This window comes from Oenanthe melanoleuca, chromosome 11 (assembly GCF_029582105.1).
Source record: "Oenanthe melanoleuca isolate GR-GAL-2019-014 chromosome 11, OMel1.0, whole genome shotgun sequence".
NCBI lineage: Eukaryota > Metazoa > Chordata > Aves > Passeriformes > Muscicapidae > Oenanthe > Oenanthe melanoleuca.
In genome coordinates this window covers 16,009,791-16,022,224 of record NC_079345.1, presented here as the reverse complement: position 1 = coordinate 16,022,224, position 12,434 = coordinate 16,009,791, and the positions used below count along the sequence as shown (strand labels likewise).

Genomic DNA, 12,434 nt, shown 5'->3' with positions numbered 1-12,434 from the left:
AGCATTTTATTAGGAGCATGTAAGTATACCAAAGGAAGGTTGAATAATATATGAATTAAAGGCAGTGGTGAAAAAAGGAAAAAAAAAAAATAGAGAGAAAAAAAATTCCAAGTTGAATCTCTCAAAGCAAATAAGAAAATAAAAAGGAAGGAGAACATTAAGAGACTAAATGGGATAATTCTTGAAAAACAAGCTATGGGCCTGATTCTCTCCTAATACTGATTGAAGGGCATTAAAAATGTACTGAGGTCAGTGAAACTGCATTAGTTTGACAGGAGGATCAAACAATATCCATATTACATATCTGGTCCTTTGAATGCTTTGGCACAATTCCCACGGGCCTCACTGGCAGCTGGATTACTCTTTAATTCCTTGCTTCCCTTCAGATGTACAGGAACCTGTGAAAGGGTCACTTGTGTAGACATTAGGTCATAGCGTGTACTGCAGAGCACATCAGTACAATGAAAACTGAATAGTCCTGGTGCAGTCAGGCAGAATGGGAAGGCTTCATGCCTTGACCCATCAGCAGAATGCAGGACCACTGCTTTCCAAAGGTTTTCTGAGCATTAATGTTGCTGAAAAATAAAGCAACATTTAACTAAGCCTTGCTGTTAGGTTTGTACCACACAGAGAAACTCTGCTTTCCTACTGCCAGTGCTGAGGCAGACTCCAGCTTGAACTGTGCTAAACTGGAAATCAAAACCATGCACAAAGTTGAGGAAAAGTAATTCAGAATTATTGGGGGAAAAAACAGCTGAACAAAACCTGATCATCTTCTTCAGTTTTAATTCAACAATCTGAAGAATAGCTGGAGCTTCACAAAAGGTTATTACTGGTTTTGTATGAGAGACACCAGGTTCTAAGAAAATTAGAAAATTAGTCTTTCTACAATAGAAATCAAATGGAAATGCAATGGACATAAATATATAAAGGCAGAGACCATTACAAAGATGGGTTTTACCCAAATCATTCATTAAACTGGTAGAGAGAACAAAGGACAGGTTCAAAGTTTTCCATGAACCACTGTGTCTTTTGGGAGACTCAGAGAGATCAGCTTTCCTGTGAAGCTGCAGTAACCTGCAGCAACCCTTCTCTTTTTGGAGCAACCACATGGATTCCAGAAGGGATTTGCCTACCAGAACATGGGAGCAGTGTGGGAAGCTCAAAGGTGTTAAAGAGTTCTGGCCAGTTCTGAGCCCAGCAGAACTCCAGCCACCAGCTGGATGGAACCCAGTTCACCATCACTCCTCAGGCTTTCAAACTATTTATATTTAGAATGTGCCAATCCAAATGTAACTGATTTATATTAAATAGGCTATGTTTCCATTCACTTACATATTTGTTTATAGAAGGAACTTACTTGTGTCCAGATTCATGAGCAATTGTAAAAGCCAGTCCAAGGCCTGTGTCTTCATTAATGGTGCAACTGCGGTATTTGCTGCACATGCCACTGATGGGTGCAAATCCTGAAGGAAGGAAACAGTAAAATAGCTTGTTCCTCTCTCTACAGAATTCCAAATACTCATATCATCTGCACTGGTCCTAATAAGCCAGTTTATCTTGGCACATGGAGACACTTATCTACTTCATCAGGTTTATCATGGAGGAATTACAGCAGACTTTATTTGACAATAAAGGAACTCCTATATAAAAAGTATAAATCAAACCTAACCTCTCCAACTACACTTTGTTTGTAAAGATTATTCTTCCCCCAGCCCACCCCCCATGCCTTTACTGCTCTCAAATTAGGGAGGAATCCCATTCAAAAAAGGCAAGCACTCACAAAAAGAAAATAAAAATAGAAATGAAAAATATTCCTTGAAGAGATGACAATCCAAAAAAAAAAAAAAAATAGTGTCCTGCCCTCTTCAGAAGACTGACAGCATGTGCAAAAATGGACTCTTATGTGAAACCAGCTCAGCTCCTGCTGTGGACCCCCCAAGCTCTCAGCCGTGCTTTGGTGGCACACCTAAGGTGTCACAGGGCTCGTTCTTCCAGGAGCAGATGTCCAAGCCCGTCAGCAGGATGGCGTGGTCGTGGCGCTTCCCGTTCTTGCCAACCAGGGCCGACTGCCACTGGCAGAAGCTGTTCAGGGACTGGTCAGCGTGGTGGTTGATCAGCAGCCCGCCCTGCAGGGAGAGCACACACAGACAAGGTGTTCCCAGCAGAACGTGGCATGGGAAGAGTAAGAACTGCTTAAAAAAGGGAGTGAATATTTCATATTTGCTCCACATCAACTTCTGTATTCCCATGTTATGGCTGAGTCAGCCGATGAGTGAATCTATTACAGCTGTAAAATAAAACTGAGCCTCTCCCCAGACACACAGATATTTCTAAAGCTGGTGGTTGGAATTACAGTGTACAAATATATCTGATTCCTGAGAATGATGAACACCAAGCCATATTCAATATTGTGATTATAATGTATTTGTAATTACTGGGGAGGAAAATATTATCCAAGTAGACCAACCCATCACAAATTTCTTTACAGCAGTAGAGATTTTTGTCTTTTTTTGTCTCAGCACCCTTGACACAAGAATTGGCTCCACTTCCAACGTTTGCTACATGTTTTCTTCAGTTTGGGACTTCTGACTCCTTACCACTTCTGATCATTACATCTTGGAAAGCCCAGTTCAAAATTATTCTATTTATTTAAATACTTATTAAGTAGATTTCTCACTCCAGCCATTTCTCCTCAAGGAAACACCGGAAAATGTAAGGTTTTATCTTACTGGAAGCATTTCAATGTTTCTAAAGAATATTTATATGAAATGAAGAATTTAGAATCACAATCCAAGAAGCAGTGAAAAGTAGAAAGTGTCATTTTGGAGGTTTTGGCAGTTTTAATCTTCTTCTCACACTCTATGCCTTAAGAAATCTCCCTGCATATAATGTTGGAGCACCCAATGCTCCCAACTCAGCAAACACTCCCAACAGCAGCAAATGAAGTAGCTCAGACAAAAAATTCTGACACAACTTACAGGCTCTTGTTCCAAAAGAAGCAGGCTCACAACAATAATGTTTATATCACTTCCAATTGTTCCATCCTTAAACAGACTAGAGACCTGCAATGATTATTGGAGAGGAAATATCACCTATGTGCATAATCCCTTTTTAATAGATTAAACATATGTACTGAGTTATTGCCTTGGACTTCAATTTTCAGTACTAGCTAATGGAGTTATATACCTTGTAGGATTAACCCTCAAGAACTCAAACCAGAAGAATTATGCCCCAAACTACACTTAGTCAAAAACTTGAAAACCCTCTATTGACTTCAGTGGGCTTTGATCTGGCCTTGGTCTCCTGGATCAAGTGAAATTAAGGCCAAAGTTCAAGCTCAGGTTTTGCAATACAAAAATAAAGAACAAGGCCATACAGGAAAACATATTTCTAGTCAAATTATATCAATTTTATGAAAATATATTCATGCTTTCTCAAATAAGTGTTTCTAGGAGACATGAGATGAAACAGATAAAGCTCCGTGATACTAAATGAAAACTTCCATTTCAGAGTATCTGCCTTTTTTACACTACACAGGAAGTATTTTAAAACATAACATTTTAAATGTTTCTAATTTTTTTTTTTTTACTCTACAGTACAGTTGCTAGAGCTGTGATGTTCTAAAGATGTGTATTTAAAGGCTTTTTGATCTAAGTACTACATTAGATGAGGCTTGAAGAAAGGCTTGCATAAGGTGTCTCTGCTCTTTTTGTCATCAGTATTTGTCTAATGAATGGTCCTACACTGACACAACAATGGGAAAAGACACTTCAGTGACACCACACCTTACCATGTTCATGACTGTCAAGATATATGTTGTTACATTTTCCTTGCCATGTTTCTCCAACATCTTTTTATCCGCCACAACAAGGGTTTCAACGTTTAGACTTCCATTTTTCTGAATCTTAGAAGACGATCTTTTGAACCTTGCAGAAGTCCCATACTCATCTGAGCGAATGTAGGTCTCTGCTGTGGGTGGCTTGGGTGCATCTAAAAGGAAATAAAACTGTTTTGGAAAGAGTTCAGATCACCCATGAACAGTTTCATCAGAAAATGAAGTATCACAGGTTTAAAGCCTTAGATTATTTTTATAGCATGTGATTTAATACTTCTGGCTAAGTTCTTCCATATTTATTAAAAAAGACCTGATTCATTCCTGAGGGAAGGGCTGCTACAGGGAGAGAAGGAAATGGGAGAACCACACTCGTGTTCAATAAGCAGTTTAAAATAAGGAATCAATCTAATAAAATGGTAGCATCTGTGCAAAAAAATACAGCAGAATTTCTAACAGAGTATCTGCATTTTTCCTGTCCTTTTGATAACTTCCTGAGGTGTTTGGCATGTGCTACTTACATAGCAGTTGGCAAAAAAGTCCTTTCCACAACAGATGTCCATGGGCAGTGCAGAAATCAGACACACTCCACAAGTAAATTCCTGCCAGCCTGATATTGGGACTGACATTGCCCTTCCATGCCAGACTGCCAGTGAGATTATTCCTGCTGGGAATGTATTTATTCAGGCAACACCAAGGAGGGCTTGACAACAGGCAATGCATATCCCAAATACAGGGTGCATTTTCTCCCTCTGAGCTGGTGAAGCACAGGCAGTGGCACAGCTGGAGAATGTTTTCTACTCCAGCTCTTCAGGGAACCAGAAATCAGGGAGAGAAATCCATCTCACATCCATCCTCCAGTGCTCCTGCTATCCACAGGTTCTTCTGCATAAACTGTCTTTGCATCAAGAATTAACTGAAAGGCCACTTTAACAAACTCTTTGGATAATAATGGGGTTTTTTGACACAGGATGTAACAACACAAGTGAGGGAGCCTCAGGTAATGAAAAAAATCCTGCCTGTGCCTCATCAGAAAGTCATTCCAAAGAGCTAAAACAGACCCTACTTTCTTCCTCACCAAACTGTGAAATCAAGGACACCACAGAATGCACAACAGTGGGCTGCTTTCAAGAACTGAGCACTCTGATATGCATTTAACATACAAAGGACCAGGTTATGGTGATTTTCAAATGTATCACTCATTATACACAACCATCCTTTACAAGCTCAAAGAGCTTTTCTGGACCACAAGACACAAGGACAGGCCTCACCCAAGAGGGAAGTGCTCAGCTCAAGGCACATCAGTGCCCAGGTACTGTTTTGAAGGCAATACAGCTCCAGTGCTTTGGACACACATATCCATGAGCAGGGAAGTTCTGCTCTTGAATTTACTCTACTGCTACTCATAAAACCTAAGCAGCAGCAGTTTCATGCATGTTTTACTAACTATGAGTTAATTCTCATGATCTAAATGCATTTAGGTTGTGACAAAGAATTTGGAAGATGATCAACTGGCTTTTCTAGTGCTTACAAACCGCCTGCACATGAAATTTAAAAGATGGTGTGTGGGACAAGTTATTTTTATGATATCCAAGTGGCAATGTGCTCTTCCCTCTTACTGCTCATCGAGTCTGATTTCATTATTAGGTTAGGATAAATTAATAGGCGGGGTTAATAGCAGAGGACCACCTTGTTAGCCTGACTTCTTCATCCCTTTCTTCATTCAAACTGGAACTCTATTCCAGGTGATCAGAATGGATTTCACTGAAAATTTCTAATTTATATGACTGCAGATCTCAGAATAAAACCAGGAAAACAATGTTGAAAAATGTTTAAAAAAAAATAATCAAATACTCATAGAAAAAGGGTTCCATTTACTGGGGTAATTTCTTCTGCATCCTGTATTTTCCTCTACTCAATTAAACAATGACATGTGATTTTATTTGTATTTCATTCAGTGAAGATGAGATTGATTTGTTCTATAAATTAACCAAGGCCAAGTCTGGAAATAAGTTGTTATTTTTTAGAATTCCTTTCTTTCTCTCAGAAAATTACAGGTATGAACTACACAAAGTGAAAGTCCACAGGGTATGAAAAGAAAGAGTTTTGTGGGTAAGGTACTTAAATGCCATCTTGCTGAATCAGACCCTAAGAGTGTGTCTGACATCAAGTTCCTAAACAATGATGGGTAAATCACTTTTACTAAACTCATCACAGTTGGATGCTAATTGCATGTTCTTCATTTAACACAAAACCTGCTTGAATATGCAGCTAAGAGCTCATAGTGAAATTATTGAATAAATAGATATAAACGTAGACTTACAAAAGCACAAAATATTTTAAAGAAAAATTCAGTTTCTCAATTTGGTTCCCAGAATCATTGGTTACTTCTGACCTCTCCTGTGTCTGTGAGTCCCATTTATAAGACAGGAATAACAAAAACATCTTCTCACATCCCAGGAGGTCAAACAAATACAGTGTTCAAAATTCTCTCAACTGTTCTGGGGATAAGCACTGTGTAAAAGCTGAAGAGGGCGGGGATGATTCTCATTTTGGACAAGCAGCCACAGGAGGAACAGTAAATAAAGCACAAACTCACAGTGGACAATCCAAACAAAATGGGCCAGTGCAGGGCAGAGGAGATAACAGAGCACCCTCAGCCCTGCTCTGCAGCAGGAAAACCATTCAGGATGGAAAGGGAGGATGTAATAGGGCAGTTTGGGATTGCATTAGAAGGCAAATGTTTACAGGTTGAATCAGAGGCCTGTGCATCTGGCATTTGAGGGTTGGCTTTCAAACCTAGGGGGAAGGATTTCTGAAATTTTAACAAGCCATTTGTTTCCAGGCCTCGGTCTCAGCCAGCCACCTTTCCCACTAACTCCCTTCCAATTATTTCCTCCTTCTTCCTTACACACCTTTGGAAAAGGAAGCTGCTCATTTTCTCAGAACTTCAGTAGGAAGTTGGAAGACTATAAGTGGAGAGGGACTGTTTTCAATCCTGTTCGCAGTCCTGGAGACACTCATTAAGAACCTCAGCTCAGAAGCTGATCAGCTTTCAAAAAGACTCAACTGAATGCTAAAAGCACAGATATGGGGTCCAAGGGGGCTTTAAAATGTTCTGCAATTTGAGGGCCTAATGAAGGACTCAGAATGGATCTTGGCAGGATAATATGTTTCAATATATTTTTTAAGACGTGGCTCCAAAATCTTATTTAACAATTTACATGGGTGGTTCTGTTTGAAGATCTCAGTTGCTGAAAATTTCATTATCAAATAGTGAGTTCTGGAAGACTTTTTCTCTATCCTCTCAGAAATTAATGATTTTGAAGCTCTTTTCCTGAATCTTCAAGCCAAATTAATTTTTTATCCCCAATCTAACAGAGAGAAGTTAAGGGACTTGGCGTCCATCACTGTGCAGAACTATGTCAGTGTAAAAAAAAAAAAAAAATCACCACTGGGGTCTTTTAATCTAGGCAAAGTACAAGAAAACTAAGCAGTGATTCTGACAGCTTAATAAAAGAGACGATTCTATGAACTGAGAGGAAAACTCAAGTTCCTCATACGCGTTTCACATTAGAAATATATAATTTAATGTTTTTATGTCTTTATCCCAAAGGGACGTGAAGGACACCTCGGGACCACCACTGAAGCAGCCTCTACCTCAAGAAAGGAGAGAAAGTTTCCTTACATACATTTCCTGCGCCGTCCACAGAAGTGCTGCCTCTGGGAGCGGTGGGCGCTGGCGCGCGGCCTGCGGCCTGGCGCGGGCTGGGCCTGCGGCCGGGCCCGCTGCACCTTGCCCTCGGCCGTCCTCTTGTACAGCACGTGCGGGTGGTGCCCGGCCGGCGACGTCAGGTTGTGCTCCCGAGCCAGCTGCCCAGGCAAGGGGGAGATGAGGAACTCCATCTGCCGCGTGCGGATCAAACCCGACTGCAAGAGAGACACCGGCGCGGGTTAGAGAGCCGCAGCTCACAGCTGGGACAACCAGCTCCACCCTCCTGAGCCCCAGGCTGCCACAATGGGCACCTCGACACTGCCCAGATACCCAGCTTATGGATTAGTCAAGGCGCCATCTGGATACTCGCCCCAGCGTCGTCTCCTTTTGGGGATGACCAGTTTTCCCATTTAGAAAAACACAAACCTGGAATGTTGTAGGACACCTCCACACAATAGCACGGAAGGTTTCACATGCAATATTAACCCATTCAGGTGTGTTTGTGTGCATGTTTGTGTACAGGATATACAAAAATAGGAAATCCTTCTAGAAAATGACAACTTCTCGTAAGTGTACATATCATAAAAGAAAATATTTGAATTAAGGTTCACAGCTTTTTCTCAATAAGGTATTACCAGACAGAAAACCCAAACTCAAGGGCACTTCAAGTAGAAAATGACATTACAGGTCAGCAGCACAAAGCTGAAGCATCTGAACTCTTAAGCGCCATCATTCAGTAATCAGCTCCCTGCAATTTAATCATAATTTACACACAACGTACAATTTATACCCTCCTACAAGGGAAAGCTAATCACTAAAGGCAAGTGATTGTTTTCCTTCTTGGATCTCTGAAAGACACAAGTATGGGAAAACTACACTGTAGTTTTCACATAGGATCTGTGCATAAAACTGCACATGTGATGAAGTGTTTCCAGGAGCAGGGCCAGGGAAATGTGGGTGGCACTGAGGAAGTATTTCCATGCAGCTCATTAATCAGTTATGATTTTATTTCATTTCTTGGTTTTGTAAAACATGTTGTAATAAACACCCCTTTTTACCAAGTCAAAAACCAAAAAGAAGTTTCATCAGGTAATTCTATCACATTATATACGCAATACTAGATACAGATTTTTGGTTTGGATCAGTGAGGCTCTACCATGTGCCAACACCCTCCTGCCAAAACTGACATCCCACGAGGACTACATATCTCTTAGGCTTCAGAAAAATATGTGCAGACAAACAAATGTCAATTGCAAACCATCTTGCCCCACATCTTGAGTCCTCCAAGACCATGATTCCACCTCCTGCCTCAAAAAACTCTTTGAAAATGCAGAAATGTCACATGCATCACCTCCTCCCTTCTGAAATGGATGCTCTTTAGCACAGCCTCCCAGGCCCTGAATGCCATGGGTATCACAACGAGAGCAGCTTGAATGCCTAAAGTAAGCATGGTATTTTTTCAGGATCTGTGGAATTTTCTGTGCTTTAAGAACTGCTTCCCATGAGGAAAACTCAACACAGTGAAAGGCAAGTGAAAATTGAAAGTTACATCTGAATCTTCACAGCTTTAACCATTTACTACACTAATGCTGAAATTGATTTTAAGTCTATTCCAGCTGGAAAGATTTATTAAAGATCTACAGGTCCTCACCAGACTACAGTCATCCACTGTGCTCTTTTCATAGAAACTCTCTTCTGTTGATCCAAATCAAAGGCAGCTTTGTAGAACTCCCCAGTATAAGCACCTTTCACAGGGGCCCAAGAATACTGCTCATAAAGTCACACTGTGATCTCAATGTTGGCAATAGAAGAGATTCCACATTATGAACTGAGAAGGTCTAACTGGCCTCCGAATAATATAATAATAATAATAATAATAATAATAATAATAATAATAATAATAATAATAATAATAATAATAATAACAACAACAACAACAAAACACACAAATTATATTCTGATCCACAATCTGCCCATTCTCCTCTTTTCAACATGAATTCCTAATTATGTATCTCAGCCTGTACTTACTTCACATTCCAAAAGAAGATTAAAATTGCCTCCATCAATGAAAGACAGGTTTTAAATAATTGACAGGAATTTAACTCGCCTGCTCATTGCAATAACTTGGCATATTTCAAATGTCAGTTCACATTTGGCCATGACAAAGTACTTTCCTGTAGGGAAGATGACTAATATTTTAATCCTTATGATGTGTGTCATCACACAATTTACAAGTGGTTCTGAGAAGCAATCTTTATCTAGAATGCTCTGATAATTGGGCACTGCTAAGCAATTTTTTTTTTTCAGCTGGAAAACAGAAATGTAGTGAATCTGGTTCTTATTTCCCCATTTTAAATGTTTCCACATCTGAAATTATTCCTGTAGGATTCGTTTTGTAAATGATTCAAACCATATGGAAAAAAAAAAAAAGGGGGTTCTACATTTTCCTGTAAGAAACTGTCCCTGATGCACATGAAGTCTCAGCCCCAAACATCATTTCTATATTTAACATTATAAGGGTGGATTGAGAATTCATGGTGGGGGGAAGAAGTGACTGAATTCTGAGCCCTGCTTGTACTTTGCTGCACCTTTACAGGGCTGTAGCTGACTGAGTGCCTTACAAATGTAGTCACTTTTTTCCAACAGAAATGACCCTAAATCTCCAATAAGACATTTTTCCTTTGTGTTTTACATCAAACTCATCTTCCAAGTTGAAAAATGTTGTGTGAATGAAAGATACTTTCTTTTTGATAACATGAAGTTGTCAAGAAGAAAGGGGAAGTGCCACAGAGCAGTCTGGACACTCATTCAATCACACACCATTTGCCATTTTTTTCAGGTATGGGATGGTTTCAAGGTTTTGTATTGAATTAATCACTTTGGGAATTCCAAAGCAATGCAGAGAATGCTGACCTGGCTTCAGACACAGCTCCAGTCCTCTGGAGCTCTGCGAAGGGGGCAATGGGACAACAACTGCCAGGTCCTTTTCCTGCAGGTTCCTAAATTGTTAAACAATTTTATCCTAGATTGGTTAAAGCAAAGTGGCCTAAGGCTCCATTGTGCTGGCTGGCAAACATGCCAGCTGGGAAATGCCACAGCACAGGGGCAGCAGACTGGCACAGGTTCATCTTTCCTAGCTTTACACCATGAAGGAATTCCAGCTGTGAAGGTCAGATTTTGCCTACTGTGTACTCCTGGGTGTTCCTGGGAATTTTTTCTACAAATACATGAAACATCTCCATAGTTCTGAGTTAGATTCAATGCATTCATCCAGCTCAAATACAGTCAAAACTGTCATGGAAACTGGGTTTTCTACTTTCAGCATAGCTTTATGCATTACATCTCATTTTCCCTGAATCAAGGATGACTTTCCATTAACCTTGATGGGTTTAGGACACAATGAGGAGAGGGTCAGATAGGTCAAAATTCCACTTTTATTTCAGATTCTCTGCCATTATAACACCATGAGAGGAAGCAGGATGACAAAATCTAACATTCTTGTAAGTCTAGACAACACAGCATGAAAAAGGCCAAGGACTCCTGTCTATTCCCTCTGTATCCCACTGTGGCTATCACTAATAATAGCAATAATTGTGAGAATATGGTGGGAAGGAACACCCAAGAGATTGCTCAGTTGGAATTTGCTGTTTTCTTCTTCCCTCACACCACATATTTGCTATCCTTCTGGAAGGAATATTCCCTGCCATTGGAAAGAAAATTGAAAGACACAGGTTGACCTGTGTGGTTAGCAAACAATTTTGAATCTATAATTTAGAGGAACTTGCAGTTTGTTTGTGGAAAATTTGAGAAGAAGTAAAAAGACAACTTTTTTTCTTCCTCTCTTGTTATTTTTTATGAAACATTTGTTTAGCTCTGGGCTAAAGGAATTTTCAGATCTAATGTGCCTCTGTGAAATTCCTCAGGATCTGGGTGTAATCACCAAGGTAAGGAACTTGCTCTGTTTTCTTGGTTTGTTTCAAAAGGATGAATTTCAAAATGAGATTTGGACAAGAGCAATGACAACATGGTATCTGCTTCAGGATTTTTTTAATAGAACATAGACTATAAATTGAAAAATGAGATTTTTTTTTTTTAAAACCACTCAAAAATATCATCTTAACTATGCAAAATCAGGTAGATATTCCGGAGATTTTCAATCCACATGGAAGAATTTTCAGTCACACACTAACATATCTGTCCCTAAGAGATCTCATTGCCTCTTGCTGGAACTGCAGAGGCTGCTCCCATTTGCTCCCCTGTGTTCTTAGAGCAGAGCCTTTGGCAGCTTACCAGCCTGTAAACCAAATTCACTCTGGGGTTTCAGCATCTCCAGAAAAGCCAGACCCTCCATAAAAAGCAGAGCAGTGACAGTGAGTGAAGGATTTGCAGAACTTCTCCTTCTCTCCTATAATTTAACAAAGCTGGGTGCTGAAGGAGCAGACAAATCCTCACTCCAGACCAGAAAGTCCTTGTGGCTGTGGGTTCCCTGTTTGCAGAGAAGGCACTTTATTCATGACATGCTAATTAAACTGAAGGCAACAGCTTTATGCATATTAAAGTTAGAGGAGTTTCAGAAACCAGATGCAAATAATGAGATAAAAGCCTAACAAAATGAAACCGAGAGTCAAAACAGATGAATAATTGAACTGCAGTGTCTCTGCTAAACATAACTACCTAATGCTGACTGATGTGAAGTTAAATTACAGTTTGCACAAGAACAAGGGTATCTCAACTAAATAAAGCACTGAAAAGCATGCACATATTTCCTAAGGAATCCTACTCATACCCAGAATGCCTTATTCAGTGCTAAGAGCATATACATAAAATAAGGTGCTAAAAACTCAATGTGTCTTAACTAAAACAATGGCCAAAGAAATCAATGAA

The 12,434-nt window shown here is 39.9% G+C and overlaps 1 protein-coding gene across 2 annotated transcripts in view; it reads right to left on the bottom strand.

The window, feature by feature from the left end:
* Nucleotides 1–12,434, bottom strand: part of ADAMTS18 (ADAM metallopeptidase with thrombospondin type 1 motif 18) — an 85,557-nt gene that overhangs the window by 44,487 nt on the left and 28,636 nt on the right. For both annotated transcript variants that reach the window (XM_056500887.1, XM_056500888.1), the window contains exons 4-8: nt 7,528–7,765; nt 3,794–3,993; nt 2,982–3,065; nt 1,970–2,129; nt 1,361–1,466 (exon numbers count right to left, since the gene is read on the bottom strand). In XM_056500887.1, the coding sequence (XP_056356862.1) occupies nt 1,361–1,466; nt 1,970–2,129; nt 2,982–3,065; nt 3,794–3,993; nt 7,528–7,765 (788 nt within the window). The remainder of the gene's footprint in view (nt 1–1,360; nt 1,467–1,969; nt 2,130–2,981; nt 3,066–3,793; nt 3,994–7,527; nt 7,766–12,434) is intronic.